Below are 22,967 nucleotides of genomic sequence, written 5' to 3' on the forward strand. Positions count from 1 at the left end.
CCCCATCGGAGGCCCCCCCCCCCCCCGGTGAAGGAGCGCTTTTCCCCGCACCACAGGCTGCCCCCCGCCCCTTCGCGCAGAGTTCCCGCTGGCAGCGACCGGGGCGAACGGCGCCGGTGGGACTCTTCCGTTTCCGCGCGGCCGCTTGGCCCATCCGGGCTGGAGAATCGGTGGCCTGGCCGTGGACAGTGGCCCGCGACTGGCAACGCGCCAAACGCGCTGGCGCAAAGACGCCGATTCTCTGCACCTCAGAGAATTGTGGAAAGCACAATTGCGTCACAGCTCCAGGGTCCCAAGTTCGATTCTGGCTTGGGTCACTGTCTGTGCGGAGTCTGCACATCCTCCCCGTGTGTGCGTGGGTTTCCTCCGGGTGCTCCGGTTTCCTCCCACAGTCCAAAGATGTGCGGGTTAGGTGGATTGGCCATGATAAATTGCCCTTAGTGTCCAAAATTGCCCTTAGTGTTGGGTGAGGTTACTGGATTATGGGGATAGGGTGGCGGTGTTGACCTTGGGTAGCGTGCTCTTTCCAAGAGCTGGTGCAGACTCGATGGGCTGAATGGCCTCCTTCTGCACTGTAAATTCTATGAATTCTATGAATCGCGCGCCAGCGTCGGGGTGACGTGGCGCGGTTGCGGCGATTCTCTGGCCCGGCGTGGGGCTGGGAGAATCGCGCCCGGGATTTCTGGACAAGAACAGAAAGTTCAAACTCGGAGAGCTGCTAGCCAGTCAGATAGCTGACAGCCCTATAGTCTCAGCAACGCAGTCAGGCGTGATGGCCACCATTGGGACTACAGGCACTCCCAGTGGAGATTGCCAGTGAGGCTGGACATCAAAGTATATGACTTGGTGGACTTTTGCTGGGGATAGACTGGAAGGTCCCAGCGATGGAAGGTGAGGTGGATGGAGTTGGTGAATTTGGGAGATATTAAAGGAAAAAGACTGATCTTGGGTGAGGGACGTCACCAATGCCACAGGGGACCTGCAAAGAAGGTCTCCCCACCTCTCCCGATAGCACCCCACACAGCTAAAGATGCAGGCTATGTGCTTGTTGTGGGATTTACCCGTCACAAGTAAAATAACATTGTGGGTGGGATGAGGCCCTATGGTGACCAGTAATTGGTCATTTAAAGGACCTCAATAAACCCAAGAGTGGGCAGGCCGCCCAGCGCCTCCACCACCACCTACATAAAATTCCATACAGGGGCTGTATGGGCAGATGGGTCATGTGCTGGATTTTACAAGCCCCCTGCCAACAAACCCACTGACAAGGGAGCATAAAATGCAGCTCAAATCCAGCACAGTAAAAACACGTTAGCCATGAGTGTTGGGTTACTTCAGAAGTCAATTTGTCATTTCATTATTTTTTGCCAAAAAATCATTTCTGGCATTCCACCAAATGTACCAATGTAAGTATGAAACAGAGTCAAGGAGCATGTGTTTGACAGGTTCATTCCACAGAATGTGATGTAACAAAAGCTTTTAGAATAGTCTTATTATTCAGAAAGTACTTGAGGGGAAATGTTGCAGCCTGTAATTTTAGACTGGTGATATATCAATCAGTTCACCTCATGGCATTTAAGGTTGCATTTCTGCTTCAGTGGTTCATTCTTTAATTTACAAGTTTTTGATGAATCAACAGAAACAATATCCACATACTGCATGATGGAACAAATGACAGTGAATTGCTGTGCTTATGACTGCAGGGCTATCTTTCATCATTCATTTCCTCAGAGTGACTCATTTTAAGAAATGTGAGCTGATTCATTTCAAATATCAAATTCATCATATTTCAAAATAGATAATTAAAAAATAATTATTTGTTCACAAGACGGGATAATGAAATTCAGTTTAAGGAAGGAAAAATTAAGGACATAGCAGGGCTACTTGGAAAGGCTGAGAGAATCGGACAACCTGCGTGGCGGACACAATAGTCCAACTGGCCACCTCCTGTGTTGTAACCATTCTGAGAATCTATGAAAATGTTTGTAATTTCTATCAGTTAGCATTGTGCATTCAAACTGCAATGTTTTAAATATATTAGGACATCCTTAAGTGGGGTTACTGGGTTACGAGGATAGGGTGGAGGTGTGGGCTTGGATAGGGTGCTCTTTTCCAAGGGGCGGTGCAGACTCGATGGGCCGAATGGCCTCCTTCAGCACTGTAGATTCTATGATTCTATCCTTCATACAAATTAGAATTTGAATTCATATGTGACTCTGGTGTCACAAGCCCAATAATTTGCCTGTTCAACTCAAGCAGATCAGGTGGAATTTTCCCGTAATTTGTCAGGCTCTGACTGAAGACTAGCGCATATGTCTCCAGATACACTGCTGAGTTTTCAGACCTGACCTTGTGCTACTCCGACAAAAATAAAATGGAGGGGGGGTTTTGGTTTGGGCCTTCGGTCTGGTGGGATGGGTCCTGATAGAGTCAGCAAGGCCGGCTCCACAGAGATTGGGACACCATCTTTAATAGGCACCCTGATCAGAACTGACGATAAACCCCAAGCACCCCCACCACAAAGATATCAAACCAAGCACACAGTCATCGAAGCTGTCTCCCACCATGCAATAATCGGGGCTTCTTGCCCAGCAGCACTCCCCCCCACAACCATGGCAGCAGTGTTGCCACTGCTCACCAGGCACTGTCCTCTGACACAGGCTGGCATTGCCCAGTTGGCATTGATTGGCACTACCAACATGTGCCAGGGGGCACTGCCCAGACATGTCCCTCTCACACGAGAGCTATACTTACTCTGGGGACCCCCGGAGGGATTCCTCTCGTTGCTTCATGTTGTGAACATCACCAATGTGATGACACGTCATTGGTGTCATAATATACACCAGTGTATCATGGTGTAGACACACACTGATGGACACACAGTGGGACCAATCAACACACACAACACGGCAGCCAATCACCAGTTAGAGCACACGCACTATAAAGACAGGGGGCATGAGAGTTCCCGCTTATTCGAGCTGCAGCTAGCTAGGAAGACAGCTCACAGCCTGCAGCACAGACATTCACCATGTGCTGAGTGCATCGACTGGTTAGGACAAGGCAAAGGTCTTTAGTTAAAGTTAGTATCGTGTTAACCCACAGTCAGAGTATGTTACAACAGTTAATGATTCAATAAAATAGTGTTGCACTATTTCAAGTGTTGGTGACCTGTATGTGTTCCACGGATCCAGAGCACCCAACACAACAGTTGGGTTATGAATATTTCATGAGGGGGTAAGAATGCTAGCAAGCCCTTTAATCATATTTAAATTTAATTAAATTTACTGAAATGAGTTTATCATCATTGCTGCATCATTGGCGAGAGGCAAGGAAAATCGGGAAACAGGATTTCACCAGCAAGAATTTCACCAGCCATTCTCGCTGACGGCATATGGAGGGGCAACATTTCCCCCATAGTTTCAAGTATGGATGTCAAACTTGTTGCTCAACCCTTTATTTGGCAATTGTAAAATTTGCTATCCCTACTCGTGTTCCATTTGCATCGAGGACATGCTCCCAAAAGATTCAACAGTCGGCCTTCACTGAACAGTATATTGGGCATCTCCCCATTGGATGTGCCATATTGAACTCCGCCTTCTGTAACAAGGAGTTTTTTATTTGCTCTTGCAATGTGAGTGTCGCTGACAATGCCAGTAGTTATTACCCATTTCTAATTGCGCGTGAGAAGATTTGGCACTTACCTCTTCCATTGAACTCCTATTACCCTCTGCATTTGCGAGCATATGGTACTTCCTCACACAAATGCCAAGTAATCACCATCTTCCCTTGAAATGCAATGGCATTGCCATCACAGATTTCCCATTATCAACATTATCCGGTGGGTTACCATTGACCAGAAACTGAGCTGCACCAGTCATATAAAGACTATGATGACAAAATCAGGTCAGAGGCTGAGATTTCTATGGTGAGCAACTCATTTTTTCACTTCTCAAAACCTATCAACAAGATGTAAGTCTGGAGCGTGAAGGAATGCTCTCAGCAAGCCTGAATGAGTGCAGTTCCAACAACACTTAAGAAGCTCAACATCATCCAGGACCAAACAACCTTCTTGATGGGCAGCCAACCCACCATCTTAAACATTCATTCCCTCTACCACCAATACCATATATAAGATGCACTGCAATAATTCACCAAGGATCCTTTGACAGGACCTTCCAAACCCATTTCTTTCAGTAAGAAGGAAAAGGTAGCAGATGCATGGGAACACCACCAGATGCAAATACCCTTCCAAGTCAAACACCGTCCTGACTTGGAAGTACATCGCTGTTCCGATTGCTGTGTCATAACCAGGGTCCCAGGTTCGATTCCGGCTTGGGTCACTGCCTGTACGGTGTCGGCACATCCTCCCCGTGTGTGCGTGGGTTTCCTCCGGGTGCTCCGGTTTCCTCCCACAGTCCAAAGATGTGCGGGCTAGGTGGATTGGCCATGCTAAATTGACCATAGTGTCCAAAATGGTTGGGTGGGGTTACTGGGTTATGGGGATAGGGTGGAGGTGTGGACCTTGGGTGGGGTGCTCTTTCCAAGAGCCGGTGCAGACTCGATGGGCCGAATGGCCTGCTTCTGCACTGTAAATTCTATGATAACCCTGAAACTCCCTTTCTAATAGCACTGTGGATATGCCTACACCATTTGTACTGCAGTGATTCAAGAAGGTGGCACACCACAACTTTCTAAACAGCAATTAGGGACGGGAAATAAATAGTCTAGCGAGCAATTCCTCCATATCATGAAAATAAAAATAAAACCACCATATTGTAAATCCTCTCTCTCAAATTCCCGCTCAAACCTCTCCCTTTCTCCACCGTTTTTTTGTTCTTTAAAACAACCTTTTGGCCATCGATCTTATTTTCTCCTGATGTGACTTGGTGTCAAATGTTTTTGATAATGCTCCTTTAAAGTGCCTTGAGACATTTTACTCCATAAAGGAACTATATGAATGCAATGTTGTTATTGTTTATCTTAAGTCCGATTTAAGGGGCGAAATTCTCCCCCAACGGCGGGATGCCCGCCGACTGGCGCCAAAGCCGGCGCCAATCAGACGGGCATCGCGCCGGCAAAAAGGTGCAGAAGTCTCCGCATCTTTGGCGGCCTAGCCCCAACATTGAGGGGCTAGGCCGACGCCGGAGGGATTTCCGCCCCGCCAGCTGGCGGAAATGGCGTTTGTTGCCCCGCCAGCTGGCGCGGAAATGCGGCGCATGCGCGGGAGCGTCAGCGGCTGCTGTCAGTTTCCCAGCGCATGCGCGGGAGCGTCAGCGGCCGCTGTCAGTTTCCCGCGCATGCGCAGTGGGGAGAGTCTCTTCCGCCTCCGCCATGGTGGAGGCCGTAACGGAGGCGGAAGGGAAAGAGTGCCCCCACGGCACAGGCCCGCCCGCGGATCGGTGGGCCCCGATCGCGGGCCAGGCCACCGTGGGGGCACCCCCCGAGGTCAGATCGCCCCGCGCCCCCCCCAGGACCCCGGAGCCCGCCCACGCCGCCTGGTCCCGCCGGTAAATACCAGGTTTGATTTACGTCGGCGGGACAGGCAATTCCTGGGCGGGACTTCGGCCCATCCGGGCCGGAGAATCCAGCGGGGGGTCCTGCCAACCGGCGCGGCCAGATTCCCGCCCCCGCCCAATCTCCGGGAGCGGAGACTTCGGCGGGGGCGGGATTAATGGCGGCCAACGGCCATTCTCCGACCCGGCGGGGGGTCGGAGAATGACGCCCAAGCAATTTTTCTCCACCTGCTGAGAAACATGGCAGACATCTCTCCCTTGTCTGTAACCTCCCAAAATCTCAATTAAGCATTTATCAGGCAACTAAATTATCCCAGTCATGTCTCGACTCTCAATCTTTTTCGAAAGAACATCATTGAACTTTTCTCTCCCTCCAATGAGCCATCCTTCACCTCCTCTTTTCTTCATCCTTCCAGTTAGTCCCTGTACCCTGCACAACTCTGTATCCTCATTCCTATTTCCCCCATGCCCTTGCTGCTTAGTTCCCTTTTCTTTATATCTTCCACTCATTGGGCAGTACGGTAGCACAGTGGTTAGCACTGTCGCTTCACAGATACAGGGTCCCAGGTTCGATTCCCGGCTTGGGTCACTGACTATGCGGTGTCTGCACATTCTCCCCGTGTCTGCGTGGGTTTCCTCAGGGTGCTCCGGGTTCCTCCCACAGTCCAAAGATGTGCAGGTTAGGTGGATTGGCCATGTTAAATTGCCCTTTGTGTCCAAAAAGGTTAGGTGGGGTTACGGGGATAGGGTGAACGTGTGGGCTTAAGTAGGATGCTCCTTCCAAGAGTCGGTGCAGACTCAGTGGGCCGAATGGCCTCTTTCTGTACTGTAAATTCTATGATTTATATGTAAGCATCCTCTGCACTGGTCAGGCAGCGTGGTGGCACAGTGGTTGGCACAGTGGTTAGCACTGCTACCTCATGGCGCTGAGGTTCAGCCCTGGGTCACTGTCCATGTGTAGTTTACCCATTCTCCCCGTGTTTGCGTGGGTTTCACCCCCACAACCCAAAGATGTGCAGAGTAGATGGATTAGACACGCTAAATTGTCCCTTAATTGGAAAAACCTGAATTGAATACTCTAAATTTATTTTTACAAAAAGTAATTCCCTTCATTGGTTTGTCTTGCAAATGAACATAGATTATCTTAAACAGCAAGACTGTCTGTGCAGATCTTTAATTTCATTGGTATACTAAATCTTATCATTAACTTTATTTTCAATCCCGCTTGTGATACAACATGGATAAAATGACTGAGAGGCGACATGATGGAGAATTGTTGTTTGGGCCTTTACTGACCCAGTGTTTTTGTCCCCAAAAAAGATTTGGAAAGGGACCAAACCGCAAATCATCAAACAGTAAACTTCAGACAAAATCTCGTAGTGTGAAAACAGACAGCTTGCTGTGTGGGAACTAGGAGATAAACATCAATGCAGGATTTCAGAAAGCACAGAAGTGAGTTTGGGTCATGGCAAAATAACTGGGTGTCAAGGCCACCGTCCTTTCTTTGATTTGTCCAGGCACTAGCAGTGGAATGTTTATGAACCAATAAGTGTTGGAGCGTGGACACTCCGAGATCATGAGAGTTTCATCAATCTTGTGCAGGCAGATAGGTTTAATTATGGCCCATAACGTCCAACCTCCCCAGCATCTGATTTGAGGGATATCCCAAAGATTCACCAGGGAAACCCGCTCAGAATTTTACAGGTAGGCAACTGCATGGCAATTGGCCAGAAGTACTCATTTCCCTTGAGCAATTGCCCTGGGCTGGGAACTAGCCAAAGATGTGATTTAAATCGCTAACTTTAGCTGGTCCCGTCAGGTGACATCTATAGTTACTCCAAAATGGATAGAAGAATTAAAACCTCTTCTAACTTCTAGGTAACTATTGTGAACACCCAGACCGATCCCCCCCCATGGGGCTCCCATAGATAATAGGGCCGAATGGCCTACTTCTGCACTGTAGGAACTCTATGTAACAAACACTGTAGCATACTGTGATTCTAGGGAACCCTGCCAAAAGTCATTTGAATATTATGCATGCCACACGCATGCCTATGAGCGCTTAAATTAGATCAATTCCTTCCAATTAGTTCTCTGGTTTTCCATTACTCAAATGTAGTACATCGTAAATAGACTGATTATATTTTTTGTGGATAGATTTTGGCATATTTATTCTTCTGCTTAACAAAACTGCATGCTTTTCTGAGATTACTGTGCCTTCTGCAGCAGCACTTTCTCTCACTCCCTTCCAAGACTACCTTTTCACATCTTAAAAACACTCCCACCTAGCCATGATGTGAGGATGCAGGTACTTCCTTATTCAGTATTACCATTATAGTCTTGAAACCAATGTTTTCTCCACCGATCCCTATTAACATCTGACACAAGGCCACACGCTCCCAAATAAATAAAATGAATATCAATAATCTAAAATTATTTTCAGGCACTAAAAAGCCTCTTTATGATACATAAATATATTTTCAAACATCTTTTGGAAAAAGAGGTAAACTTTCAATCCCATATATTCTCAATCACAAAGATTAGTTACTTATAGGTGCATAACATTGCCTGTCTTCAACTCTGCCTCAGGCTATCATCTCCAGACTTCACTATTCCAATGCTGTCTGGTCGTTTTCTTCTTCTCCACTCTTCATAAATTTCACGTCACATAAAATTTTGTTGTGTTATCAAAACATATTTCCTGTTGTCTCTGCTATTCGGTAGTTAATACTCTTAGTTGATTCCATACAAAGCCCAGTCATATGCCTTCAGCTCCTGCTGGTTTAAACAATCTGGGATTTTCTATGGAGATGTTTCCAGACATTTATTGTCAGTTCTTGTTGCATGAACAATTTTCCTGCTGACACAATACAGCACAGTAACAGCACCTGGCTCCAAGATTAATGACGGTTTGAATAACCCAATTCCAGTCCTATTGTTTTGTGGTGCAGACCTTAGTAACATTACCATTCCTTGAGTGTGTTGCTTTGATGGAATGCCCTTTGTACCATAGCATTGGGTAATCAGACTTTTGCATTAGTCCTGACCCCGCCAAAGCCTGTCCATCTACAACGTACAAGTCAGGAGTGTAATGGAGTACTCTCCACTTGCCTGGATCAGTGTAGCAACACTCGAGGAGCTCAACACCATACAGGACAAAGCAGCCCGCTTGATGCTCCTCCGTCCACAAACATTAAAAAAATAACTTCCACCACTGACGAACAGTGATAGCCATGTGTACCATCTACAAGATGTCCGCAGATTGGAAGTTGAAGCGGCATTTTAAAAATATTAATTTACGAGATGTGGGCGTCACTGGTTAGGCTAGCATTTATTACCCATCTCTAGTTGCCCTTTAGAAGGCATTGGCGAGTTGCTTTCTTGACCCATTGCTGTCCTTGAGGTATAGGTACACCCACAGTAACAGTGTCCAATGCTGCCACACTCAGCCGAGATCCATGCCATTGGCCCATGGGGGGCTGGGGGGGAGTGTCCAGGAGGTGGGCTGTGGGGTCTGGGTGGGCGGGTACGCAGTTCAGTACTGCCGCGGCCATGTTTTCTGGCACGACCGGGTCGGGAGTAGGCGTGCGCGGCTGCAGCTTGTCAACCCTGCGCATGTGCGGCCCGGGGTTCCGGTGATTCTTCAGGGTGTTTCATGCGGCGCCGGTGCTAGCCCCTCACCGGTATTGGAATTGGTGAGTGTTTCGCGCTGATGTTCCCTTCATGAAACCCCACGGATTCTCCGTTGCAGCGGCACTTAGCCTCAGAAACGGAGAATCCAGCACATGTTCTTTACATTTCCGACCCTACAACATTTAAAATCATCTTTGATTTTACAGTCAATATTGTTACGAACAGATGAAGAGAGGTTGAAAGGTTGCCATCTTTTGCCTCTCCTTGATGGAACACGTGGTTAGCAGCTTCAAATTCCTAGGTATGCACATCACCAACAATCTGTCCTGGTCCACCCATGTCACGCTATCACCAAGAAAGCACAACAGTGCCTATACTTCCTCAGGAAACTAAGGAAATTCGGCATGTCCACATTATCTCTAACCAACTTTTACGGATGCACCATAGAAAGCAACCTATCTGGCTGCATCACAGCCTGGTATGGCAACTGCTCAGCCCAAGATCGCAAGAAACTTCAGAGAGTTGTGAGCACCACCCATTCATCACACAAACCTGCCTCCCATCCATTGACTCCATCTAAACCTCCCGCTGCCTGAGGAAAGCGGGCAGCAAAATCAAAGACCCCTCCCACCCGGCTTACTCACTGGAAACTTCTTCCATCGGGCAGAAGGTATAAAAGTCTGAGACACGCAAGAACAGATTCAAAAACAGCTTCTTCCCTGCTGTTACCAGACTCCTAAATGCCCCTCTTATGGACTGATCTGATTAATACTACACTCCAGTATGGTTCATCCGGTGCCTCGATATTAACATTTTGTCCCTTGTGTTGCCCAGTTACATATTTGCTTTTCATGTACTAAATGATCTGCTTGAGCTGCACACAGAAAAATACTTTTCACTGTACCTCGGTACATGTGACAATAAACAAATCCAATCCAACAACCAAAAATGTTTTTTAAAGAACATTCTTGTCGATTCCATGAGTGTTGAACTGCTAATGTGCTAAGACCACAAAGGACATGATCAGATTGTTTTTCTTGTATTTTATCTGAAGAAAAGAGGATAGTTTTTATTGAATCATAGAATCGTAGAATTTACAGTGCAGAAGGAGGCCATTCAGCCCACCGGACTTGCAGCGGCTCTTGGAAATGCATCCTATCTATGCCCAAGCCTCCACCCTATCTTCATAACCCAGTAATCGCACCTAACCTTTTGGACACTAAGGGGTAATTTAGCATGGCCAATCCACCTAACGTATACATCTTTGGACCGTGGGAGGAAACCGGAGCACCTGGATGAAACCCACGCAGACACGGGGAGGAAGTGCAAACTCCGTACAGATAGTTACCCAAGGCTGGAATTGAACCCGGGTCCCTGGATCTGTGAGGCAACAGTGCTAACCACTGTGCCACCGTACTGCCCTGTACTGTATTGTATTTAACTTTTTTAAAAAATGCTTTGACTTGCACACATGTGCACACAGGCACACAAAGTTCACAAACAAAGAGATTACAGAATGGGGAGGATATATTAGGCAAAAACAAAGGGATATACAGATCTTGAACGTTTGAACCACAGATAACTTCAGGCTGGAGTTGGTGATCCTGCTGCTTTCATTTGGTGATCCTGCACTGTCAAGGCAGTTTAGAAACATGGAAGGATAATTTTTATATGCTTCCGAAGGCAGCAGCGCTGGGTTGAGTTCTTTTTATAATCTCTGTCTGGGGCACCTGGATAATCAAGTTCAGCAGGCAGAGTTCAAAACTTGCCAGTTGGATGGTGAAAGGGAGGGAAGGAACCCACTTGGTATCGTGTTACTTAATCATTTCATTCACTGTTTCACATAGAAAGCAGGTGCTTCAAACACACAAAAGGTTTTCTCATCGCGTGATCTTTCCAACTGCCCGGTGACCCAGATATAGTCACAGCTCGTGTATTCAAATTACCTTGATTCGATTATGACTGGGAATTCCTCTTTCAGCCAGCATTCCATTGCCCAAGTGATTTGTATAATGGTTTGTGTCCAGCTGATTCAGTATTCAGGTGATTGAATGGATACTTGGCTAATGGGAGAGGAAATTGTCCATGTTCATCCTCTTTCAAGTACGTTGTTCCTGGTGCAGCTTTGCAGACAGATTGTCTCTATTTTAATAGCTTTGGAATGCAGGAGGTACAGTGATGCAAATGTGCAGTCATGTTTGACTATGATCCCAAATCATTGTAATGGTTTTTAATCTTGTTTTGAAATCCAGCCAGTCAATCGAAAAGAAAAATTGATACAAAGCAGATTTTCTCAACAATGTGCTTGCTGGTTAACAAGATTTATACACCATTACATCAAGTTGTGTTGAATTTAAAACATAGCAAACTAATCCGATCAAAAACTAAAAAAGGAACAAAATAAGTTATTGATTTGGAAGTAAATTTACTATTTTCGTGTAATCTCCAATCCTGATGCAAATTCTTCTCAAAGCTATTCTAGTTTTCCAAAATTAAGCTTAGGTTCAAGTCTCCACTTAAGCTAATTTGCATAATCAGGCATACCCTCACCCTAAACACAATTGTGCAACATAGAAGTTAATTGTTTCTTTTCTCTTCTTGCATTACACATGCATTCCATTTTCTAAATCCCTTTCAACCTTTAAAACAATCCATAAAAGCTGCCTCTTTGACCAAACATTTGTGCATCTGTCATAACCTTACAAAGTTCAATGTCACATTTTGCTACATAATGCCCCTCTGAAGTGCCCTGAGATGTTTTATTGCATTAAAGGCTCAATATAAATACAACTTGCTGCTGATATATCGAAGAGTGGTAATCTGATGCATTTTTATTGTTACTGCTTGATAGTAAGCTTGTCATTTTTCAAACATAATCATTTTTAACAAAAGTGTCTAGTCCATCAAATGTAAGTAATGAGATTTTAAATAGCTGAAAATGAATTTCAAAAATGATTTAGAATCATTTATAAGCTTTGGTGGTGTACAATAGTCAGATTCTTGGTATATTAAACATTTCTAAATAAATTAAAATTTTCAAAACATGTTCACTGATGCCTTTGTGTCGGAAACGATGGTTAATTTTAAAAGCCTCATTGAAGTCTGCAAATGGGTGCAATTAGAGGAAAATTACCATGATAACCAAGAGTCTCTAGCCCTGTGTTTTTAGAGCACAATTCTTGATAGTAAAACAGATTTATACTTGTCTCTTCTTGCAGTTGAAGAAGAAAAACTTCATACGCAACTCTGCTTAATTTGGGCTGACTTTAGTTCTGCTTTTGACCCATCTTTGCAAAATGCTTGAGTAAATGACCACTAATGAGTTGTAAAAAAAAATCACACAATCAGTGCCGAAAGAGTTGAACGCTTCCCTGCCAACACGATGGGCGAGATTCTCCGACCCGGAATCGCCGTGGGTTGGAGTGAATCCCGCCCCCGCAGGTTGCCGAATTCTCCGGCACCGGATATTCGGCGGGGGCGGGAATTGTGCCGCGCCGGTTGGCGGGCCCCCCCCCCCCGCGATTCTCCGGCCCGGATGGGCCAAAGTCCCGCCGCTAAAATGCCTGTCCCGCCGACGTAGATTAAACCACCTACCTTACCGGCGGCGCGGGCGGGCTCCGGTGTCCTGGGGGGGGCGCGGGGCGATCTGGCCCCGGGGGGTGCCCCCACGGTGGCCTGGCCCGCGATCGGGGCCCACCGATCCGCGGGCGGGCCTGTGCCGGATCGGTGGGCCCCGATTGTGTGATTTTTTTTTTACAACTCATTAGTGGTCACCATGGCGGAGGCGGAAGAGACTCCCTCCACTGCGCATGCGCGGGAATGCCGTCAGCGGCCGCTAACGCTCCTGCGCATGCGCCGCCCGGAGATGTCATTTCCGCGCCAGCTGGTGGGGCACCAACGGTCTTTTCCGCCAGCTGGCGGGGCACCAAAGGCCTTTTCCGCCAGCTGGCGGGGTGGAAATTAGTCCGGCGCCGGCCTAGCCCCTTAAGGTTGGGGCTCGGCCCCCCAAGATGCGGAGCATTCCGCACCTTTGGGGCGGCGCGATGCCCGACTGATTTGTGCCATTTTGGGCGCCAGCCGGCGGACATCGCGCCGATACCGGAGAATTTTGCCCGATATTTGTGACATGTATGTGCATTTCTGGCGAGGAATTCAGAAGTGGTCAATGACCACTTTGTATTCATCATATCAGGTGCAAGAAACATTCCATACTAGCTGTTGAAATTAGGATTTAATAACCAGACATTAATTCACAATGCTGGTATTTGAACTTGGGGAAATTAGGTTCTCATACTAAAATATTATTTGGAGAATTTATATTGGTACCTTTACAAACAAACTAGAGCTGTGATAACAATTGAAATTAATTCACCAAGTTCTGACAATTGTTTTTGATGTCAACAGTAGTTGACTCGCCAACATTAAGGGCATTTAAATGGTCATTGGATAAACATATGGATGATAAGGGAATAGTGTAGATGGGCTTTAGAGTGGTTTCACAGGTCGGCGCAACATCGAGGTCCAAAGGACCTGTACTGCGCTGTTATGTTCTAATAGAAACAGTGCAGCTTCAGGAAGAGATTTTGTTCCTTTTTCCATGTATAGTTTATATAGATTAAGTTAAGAAATATAATGTTAAATTAGGAAACTTCAAGGAACCTGAGAGCCAAGAAACAAATTGGTCAACAGTAGATTGAAAATGAGGTTAAGACCATAAGACATAGGAGCAGAATTTGGTCACTCCGCCCATCGAGTCTGCTCCGCCATTCAATCATGGCTGACATTTTTCTCAATCCCATTCTCCTGTGTTCCCCCCATGGGATATTGTGCATCCAGAGGATGGGAGGAGCAGTGTGTGCATCATGGTGGTACACAGACATGCTGTGGGATTCTCCGGTCTGCCAGCCATGTGTTCCTCAGCAGCACATCCTCACCGTCCGCGGGATTCTCTCTTCCGGCCACCTGACAATGGGATTTCCCAAGCGGCCACCTCACGTCACGAGGAAACCCACGGGCATGGGTATGTGACCAGCAGAACGTAGAATCCCACTGACGGAGAATCCAGCTGGTATCTATCGTAAAAGATGGAAATGAAAAGAAAGAAAGGCCGAGGAACAAAATACCTGCAGAGGCTACAAGGCCCAAGATAAGCGTGACAATATGTATATTGTGAGACTAATGAAGGGTTAACAATTTACTGTAACTTGCATCCAACCACAAGATGCAGATCAAGCGCATGCACGTGGATTACGTGATACTCTTGATTCGGGGAGAAGGTTGCTACGGGAGGTAGAGAATAGTTGTGTTATCAGGAGCTCTGTAATTAGAATCATAGTTTCAATGAATCTGTAATTATTTATTTCTTAGCAAGGAAGTCAAATCTATTTAGTCGTAGTGTAAATAAATTAGCTTTATTCAAAACTTAGCTTGATGTTCTTTGTGAGGCATTACACGTCGAAGCCATCCTTATTCAAAATGCAAAGAACATCACAATAACGGCCTCACATCTCATGCTGGCCACTTTGTGCCTGTTAAATTAGGCATGACAAAGTGAGTGCCAAACTGAAAATATTTGAAACCATTCACATGTCCCATTCTTATCTGACGTGGTGGAGGTGTGTGTGTGTGTGTCGGGAGGGAGGGGGAGGAATGAGTGGAGATGGTGGTGGTTACCATCAGGCCTCTTGTTTCTATTCAGTCATAGTTACCTTAGTAATGAGAGCTGGTTTATCTCATTTGGCTGGACACCTGATTCATGATGCAGAGCAAGGCCAACAGTGCTGGTTTAATTCCTATACCAACTGAGGCAATCCATGAAGGTCCACGTTATCGACCTTGCCCCTTGCCTGAGGTGTGATGATCCTCCGATTAAATCACCATAAATCAGCTCTCCTTCTCATAGGGGAAATCAGCCAAAGTTCATCTGGGACTATAGCGACTCCACTTTACCTCAGGAAGGCAAGGAATTCTGTTGACCTTTCAAGTAGAAGACTACAGGCAATTGCAATCTAAACAAGTGTGCCAGCCTGAATTGCATCCACTGACTAAAAGGTCATTACCAGCGAACAGTTATAAAGGTACCTCAGAAACCTTCTATTTAAAAATAACTTCTTCAGCAACTGTGCATGAATGGAATTATGAACAGTTAATATTTACATTTCTTCTCTCCAGGCACAGGTCATTCTTTTTGACAGTTGGTATTTTTCAGAGGGAAAATAATTAGGGTAGCAAACTGGTTACCAGTGCGGCCTCACAGCGCCAGTTCAATAGGCCTGAGTTCAATTCTGGTCTTGGATGACTGTCTGTGTAGAGTTTACATGTTCTCCCCGTATCTGCATGGAGTTTAGGTGGAGTTACGGGGGAGTCAGGCTGGGTAGAGTGCTCTTTCAGAGGGTCGGTGCAGACTCGATAGGCCGAATGGCCTCCTTTTGCACTGTACTGTGTCTATGGGTTTCTGTTACAGTGTCTTTTCATAGTTCTTTTCAATACATAAAGATACACTTTGTGAAGGTAACGTTAGAAAGTTTTACCTTACTTAAGGGCACATTATCAATTGAAAAGCAAGTACTGCAAAGGAAACAGTGAACAATATCATGTATAAATATTACATTTGTCAAATATTGACTCACATACTAGCAGCAAATTACAATATTTTTGTCATGCCTCAAGAGGAATATTTAGACTGTGGTCTCCTGCTTAGTATGGAGAGCTAGTTAAAATTGGCTCTGAAATTGGTGCTGTGGGAAGAAGGGATGGCATTCAAGTGAGGGGGGGAGGTAATAAAAGGGAATATTGTAGGATTAGGGGAAAGTATATTTAGGAGGATAAATATTCTTCTTTGAAGTTGAGAGCATGAGTCCCGAAGGCCATGTTGCCTAGTCAGTGCCAGGATTCAGGCATGTCCTGAGGGCTGAAGTAGAACTTTGAGTGCGAGGGGAAGCTTCCAGTTCTCATGGTCCACCTAGTAGCATAGGTGGAACTCTGAAAGAGTTTCTACTAAAGGTGGTGGTATGACAGGTTGAGGCAAAATGAAAAAGCTGAACCAAAAGGGTAATCGAGGGATGACTATCTGGACCAAAAATAAATTGGCAAAGAGTAAAATGTTCAGAGAGTTGAATAATGTGACTCAAAATTTGTTACAGGAAAAATGGGCTTTGATTTATGGGGCACTCGTACAAGACCTGGGAAAAATGGAAGTTGTACCATTCTGATGGCTGTCACTTGAACCACACTGGGACCAGGACCCTTGTGAATCATATAACTAGTGCTATGGAGAGGCTTCAAATTGAACAGTGGGGCGGGGAAGGGTTCACATGAGGGAAGATTTGGGAAGTTAATGAGAAAGGAGAAGGCAATAAATAGTGCAGGATAGATATGGGTAATGATAACCAAAGTATGGCAGGAAAGGACAGAGCATCAAAACATTATATTGCACCAGCAAATAGGTCAGAGTATGGAAACATGATAAAAGAAAGACTAATTTAAGGTTCTTTAACTGCAATATGCCGAACAAGATGGATGAATTGACAGAAAAATAAATGTGAATGATATGACAAATATTGCAGAGTTGTGGTTGCAAAGTGACCAAGGCAAGCAATTGAATATTCAAGGGTTTTTCACATTTCAGCAGGGTAGGAAGAAGGCAAAGCAGATGAGCTAGTGTGGTGAATAAAGGATGGGAACAGTACACAATGCAAAGTGACCTTGGCTTGGAGAGAGATAATAAATAGCCAGGAAAAACGGTCACTCATGGGAGTACTTTATAAACCCCCTAACAATAATTACCCATAGGCCAGGGGAAAAAAATCAAGAAATAATGGTTGCTTATGAGAAAGATGCTGCAATAATCATGGACAGTTTTAATCTTCATATGCATTGGACAAACCAAATTGACAGAGCTAGCCTTGAGGATGAATTCACAGAATGTATTAAAGGCAGGTTCTCAGATCAATACATTCTGGAACCTACCAAGAAACAAAATTATGTTAGATGCACGAATGCATGATGAGACATGAATATTAAATGATATCATACTGAAGGTTGCTCAAGGCAATGGTAAATAGAACATAATAGAATTTAATATTCAGACTGAGGGCGAGAACTGGGTTTGAAATTAGTGTCTTAACCTTAACTAAGGCCTATAAGGTACGAAGACAGAGTTGGCTACAGTGGATTGGGGAAATAATGTAAAAGGTAGCCAGTAGCAATGGTTGGAATTTAAAGAGATATTTTATAACTCTTAAGAAAGATATATTGCATTAAGAAAGAAAGGCTTCATAAATAGGGTGTACTATTGCTGGCTAATGCAGGAAGTTAAGGAAGGCACCGAATAGAAAGTAAAGGCATCCAATGCTGCAATGATTACTTGGGCAGCCAGAAGATTGGGAACATTTTAGAAACCAGCAAAAACTTGCAAAAAGCAAAAACAGGGAGAAATTAAAATATGTTGAAAAATTAGTTTTTACAACTTGATAAAACGGAAGAGAATACCTAAAGTAAACTCTAGATGATGAGCCTGGCAAATTCATGATGGGAAACATGGAAATGGCAGAACGTTTGAACAAGTGTTTTGTATCTGTTTTCGTAGAAGAAGATACAAAAGAATTCCACAATTAGTAGAAACTCAAAGGGAAAATGGAAGGAGGAACTTAACGCAATCATTATCATTCAAAAAATGTGCTCGGTAAACTACTATTTGGGAGGAAACTCACAGGACATAAACGCACAATCTGGGAGCAGCTTGGGGGAGGGTGAACCTGTGGGGTGAGGAGTAGTGTAATTGTAGTATTGTGAGGAGAGTACATAAGTCGAGTTGATATCCTGCCTACCTGGTGTTGTATGAAGTTCTTGAGCGGGATTCTCCAATCCGGCGGCAGAGTGTCCACGCCACCGTAAACGTCGTCGCGTTTTACGATGGCATGAACGACCGCTCCCATGACTAATTCTGGCCCCTCCATGGGGCCAGCACGGCACTGGAGCGGTTCGTGCCGTCCCAGCTGCAGGTCCCGGCCCGAACTGTGATCCACAGGATCCGCGCATGCCCAGTGGTGCCGGCGCCAATGAGGACATGCGCAGTGGCACCGGCACCAACGCGCGCATGCGCAGTGACCTCCTTCGAAGCGCCGGACCTGACGCAACATGGTGCAGGGCTACAGGGGCCGACACGTAGGAAAAGAGGCCCCAGCCACAGAGGCCGGCCCGCCGATCAGTGGGCCCCGATCGTGGGCCAGGCCACTTCGGAGGCCCCCCCCAGGGTCGGATCTCCTCCCCACCCCCCCCCAATGCCACCACCCGACCCTTACACGCCGAGGTCCAGCCGGCCCAGAGCAGGTTTGAACGGCACCGGTGAAACTCGGCTCTTTTCTTACAGCTGCGCGGCCCATCCGGGCTGGAGAATCGGTGGTCCGGCCGCATAGAGCAGCCCGCGACCAGCGCCGTGCCAACCACGCCGGCGCCAATGGCGCCGATTCTGCGGAGAACCGTGTGTTGGGGTGGCGTGGCGCGATTCGCGTGGCCCGCTGGCGATTCTCCGACCCGACGTGCGGGCGGAGAATCCCGCCCTTGATCTTTGGCGATCACAGAAGGAGACAGAAAACAGTGAATGATAGACTAGTTAGCTTAACATCAGTCATTGGGAAAAGGCTTTAATCCATTATTAAGGAACTCATAGTAGGACACCTAGAAAACCACATACAAGCAAGCAGAGTCAACACGGTTTTCTGAAAATGAAATAATGTTTGACAAATTTATTGAAGTTCTTTTGACAAATATTGTGGATAAAGGGAGCCAATAGTTGTAAGATATTTCCAAAAGATATTCAATTAGGTGTTTCACAAAATAAGAGCTGATGGTGTTGGGGTAACAAATTTGAATGGATAAAGGGTCAGCACGGTGGCGCAGTGGTTATCACTTCTGCCTCAAGGCAGCGAGGTCCCAGGTTCGATCCTAGCTCTGGGTCACTGTCCATGTGGAGTTTGCACATTCTCCCCGTGTTTGCGTGGGTTTCGCCCCCACAACTCAAAAGATGTGCAGGGTAGGTGGATTGGCCATATCTTATTATTACAAGAGTTAAAAATATATACAAGATCGAACAGTGCAAACTCTAATTTTGCATTGGAGAAACAGGGTACACTCCCCTCAGTACCAACGTATGGGGAGTGGGGTAGGATACGCTAATTTGCCCCAGAATTGGAAAAAAGTTATTGGGTACTCTAAATTTATTTATAAAAAAGAATGGATAGAGAATTGGCTAGCTAACATGAAACAGAGAGTCAGGATTAAGTGGGCCATTTTTGGAAATGTTAATAAAGATTAAACACTGCATCACAGCAAATTTTTTACTGTTAATAAGAAAGCAAATCTCTTTGTTTTAAGTGCTCTTATTTCAGTCACTCTCAGGCTAATTGAATGCAATATACAAGATTTTGTACTGAGTTGTTAATTGTACTGCAATTGTGTTAATTATATGCAGGTGGAGGGCATTAATTGGGGTTTTGCTTGAGTACACATAAAGAGTCCTTTAGTAAAACTGTGGTGTGGTTGCGTTTGGATATATGCATGTAATGTTTCACTTTGAATAAATGTAAGACAAAGTAAAGATTGAATCCAGTATCATCCTTCACCATCTGGCTTTCTGGAATACAGCAACAGCATCTCTACTTGCTAAGAGCACAGCAGTGAAGTACAATGGGAAAGAAACCATTAAAGGAATTGATATTGAAGAATCTAATTATGCTTTTAATTGGCCTTGATGTCTGATATCATTTTATTTAAATTATCTTCCAGTTAACGAGGGAGGAATAAAGCAATCATCCAACTCGTGTCCAGATCCTGGGGAGCCAGAACATGGAGAAAGAATTGGTTCTGATTTTAGGTAACTCATTCTTTTACTCCTGTATATGAATTCTAATTAAATAATCAATAATATGTGCATTTTCAATATTTTTATGAAAACAAATACATGCTTACTAATTTCCGACTTTTTCCACACTCCCCACCCCAAGCCCCCCTCTGCCCAGTTCACTCTATTCAGTCACATTTGCTGGTCTGAAAATGAGCTGGCAGACCAATGCTTGGTACACGTCTGCAACATTTAAGAGTGGTCAGGTAATGGGTGTGTGTATTGGTGATGTGTTGGGGGGTGGGGGGTGTAGAGAGCTGGGGCTGAACTCTGTAAAGAAAAATATCTTGGCTAATGTTCTTAGTTCAACCTAAATGTGATTACCAATCTGCAGAAATATTGTAGATTCTTAACCTTCCTCTGTTGTGGTATGACCGATCACTGCAACAAATTACAGTAAACATCACACCATTTTCAGCAGTTCAAGAAGGCAATTTAATACACCTTTCCTTGGGTAATTAGGGATTGAGAATAAATGTAGGCCTTGCCAGGGACATTCACATCACCTGAGTGAATTTTTAAAAATGGCTTCACATATTTTTGAAGGCAAATCATGTCTGATTAACTTAATTGAGTTCTTTCAAGAAATGGAAAAGGTGAATGAGAGTAATGCCATTGATCTGGGATGTAAGGACTTAAGAAAATGTTTATTCACTTGATAGATCTGTTCACAAAATTAAAACCTGTTGGATTAAAGGAACAATGTCACAAAGAATATAAAATTGGCTAATGGACAGAAAGCAGAAAATAATGCTGAACATTTGTTTTACAGACTGGGGGGAAGTATAAAACAGTGTTCCTTGGATGTCAGTTTCAATGTCCTAGACTTGGATATACAGGGGATAATGATCTGAAACTCAAATGTAGTAAACAATGAGATGGACAGTAATAGACTTCAAGAGACCATAGATTGGTGAAATGGGCGCACACACGCGGCATTAAGTTTAACATAAGAAATGGAAAGCAAAATGTTTGGCTGAGAGAATGAGGAAAAGCAATATAAACTAAAGGCTACAATTTCAAACCAGTGTATAAAAGAGATCTGGGTGCATATGCATACACATTTTATCACAGTGGCAGGTTGTTAAGGGATAACCCCTAATTTTCTTGTCATCAAAAATGTGTGTAACTCAGCCTTGAATATAGACAATGACCCAACCCCTAATGTTTCCTGGGAAGAAATTACAAAGATTAATGATCCTCCTAGGGCAGTACGGTAGCACATGTGGATAGCACTGTGGCTCCACAGCGCCAGGGTCCCAGGTTCAATTCCCCGCTGGGTCACTGTCCTTGCGGAGTCTGCACATTCTCCCCGTGTCTGCGTGGGTTTCCTCCGAGTGCTCCGGTTTCTTCCCACAGTCCAAAGATGTGCAGGTAGGTGGATTGGCCATGCTAAATTGCCCTTAGTGTCCAAAAAATTTAGGGGGGGCTATTGGGTTACGGGGATAGGGTGGAAGTGAGGGTTTAATGTGGGTAGGTGCAGACGTGATGGGCCGAATGGCCTCCTTCTGCACTGTATGTTCTATGTTCTTGAGAGAAGAAATGTTTCCTTATATCTGTGTTAAATGGGAGACCCTTTGGGCGGGTTTCTCCGTCCCGCTGCATCAGATTTCTGGTTCAGCACGCCATTGGGATTCTCCATTTGGCCAGCTGGTCAATTGGGTTTCCCATTGTGGGGCAGCCCCATGCCGTCGGGAAACCCCTGGGCTGCCGGCAAAAAGGAGCATCCCGACAGTGGAGAATTCAGCCCTTTATTCTAGATTCTCCCAAGAGAAGAAACATCCTTGCAGCATCTACTCAATTAAGCTCCCTGACTTCTATGTTTCTATATGATCACCTCTCACTTTCCAATCTCTGACAGTATAGACACAATCTGTGCAGCCGTTCCTTGTAATACAGCCCCTGCATCCTGGGAATCAGTCTTGCGAATCTTCTCTGAACTGTTTTCATTACATGTATATTCTTCCTTCAGTAAGGTGGCACCCAAAACTGCTCACAATACTCCAAATGGGGTCTGACCAGTGCCTTATACAGCCTCAGAAGTACATCCCTAGTCTTGTATTCTAGCCCATTTCTCACTCTTGTACTGGTCTTAATTAACCGACCTATCTCATCTATTTTTCCTTTCTTCGTATCGTTCTGAAATGACAAAACTATTTAATATTCGGGCCGGGCTGTGGTCATTTTACAACCATTGGGGGGGGATTGCTGGTTGCCTGAAGCCTATGTTGTAATCAGCGATCGGGTGGAGATTCCCGTCTGACGCCCAAATCGGGGTCGTCGCTGTTTTGACTCTGGTTTTGTATTCTCCGGCCCTTCCGAAATAGCGTCATTGAGCTGAGCGGCGCACGCTCATCGGAAGGCCCCCCCCCCTCCCCAGATGGGCCGCATTCCTGACCATGCGGGGGATGTGTGGTCTCAGCGGTTGGGACCCCGGCCTGGCAGCCGCGGACTGCGTCCAGCGCCGTCACAGTCGGCCTGGAGCGGTGCTGCTGGCCAGTGGGAGGACTTCTGCGAGGGCTGGGGGGACTGATAGCGGGTGGCCAGGGGCTGGCCAGGGGCTGTCCTGTGGGGCAGTAATTGGCAGGTCGGGTCCGCACACGCGTTGCCATGTTGTATGGCGCAACCGCTGCATGTCGCTGCCGTGCGCATGTGCGGCCACGGATCCGGCCATTCTCCAGCTTGGTTTGGCGTAGGAGCCAGGAGTTTTACCCCGCGCTACTGCTGGCCTCTCACCAGTCCCAGGATCGGTGAGGGTTCAGCACCGATTTTGGTGTCATAAAACAACAGTTTCCACCCCGGCGTCGGCACTTAGCCGCAAAATCGGAGAATCCAGCTGTAATGGCTATCATATCATGCTTATTTATTTCTTCTATTTGTGCTATCAATTCATCCATCCATAAATGTTGCATGCATGCAGA

The 22,967-nt window shown here is 45.7% G+C and overlaps 1 protein-coding gene across 2 annotated transcripts in view; it reads left to right on the forward strand.

Annotated features, from left to right (window-relative positions):
* The window catches only part of csmd3b (CUB and Sushi multiple domains 3b), a 2,718,576-nt gene that overhangs the window by 1,707,640 nt on the left and 987,969 nt on the right, over positions 1-22,967 (forward strand). For both annotated transcript variants that reach the window (XM_072467431.1, XM_072467430.1), the window contains one exon: positions 19,932-20,019. In XM_072467431.1, coding sequence (XP_072323532.1) covers positions 19,932-20,019 — 88 coding nt within the window. The remainder of the gene's footprint in view (positions 1-19,931; positions 20,020-22,967) is intronic.

This window comes from Scyliorhinus torazame, chromosome 11 (assembly GCF_047496885.1).
Source record: "Scyliorhinus torazame isolate Kashiwa2021f chromosome 11, sScyTor2.1, whole genome shotgun sequence".
NCBI lineage: Eukaryota > Metazoa > Chordata > Chondrichthyes > Carcharhiniformes > Scyliorhinidae > Scyliorhinus > Scyliorhinus torazame.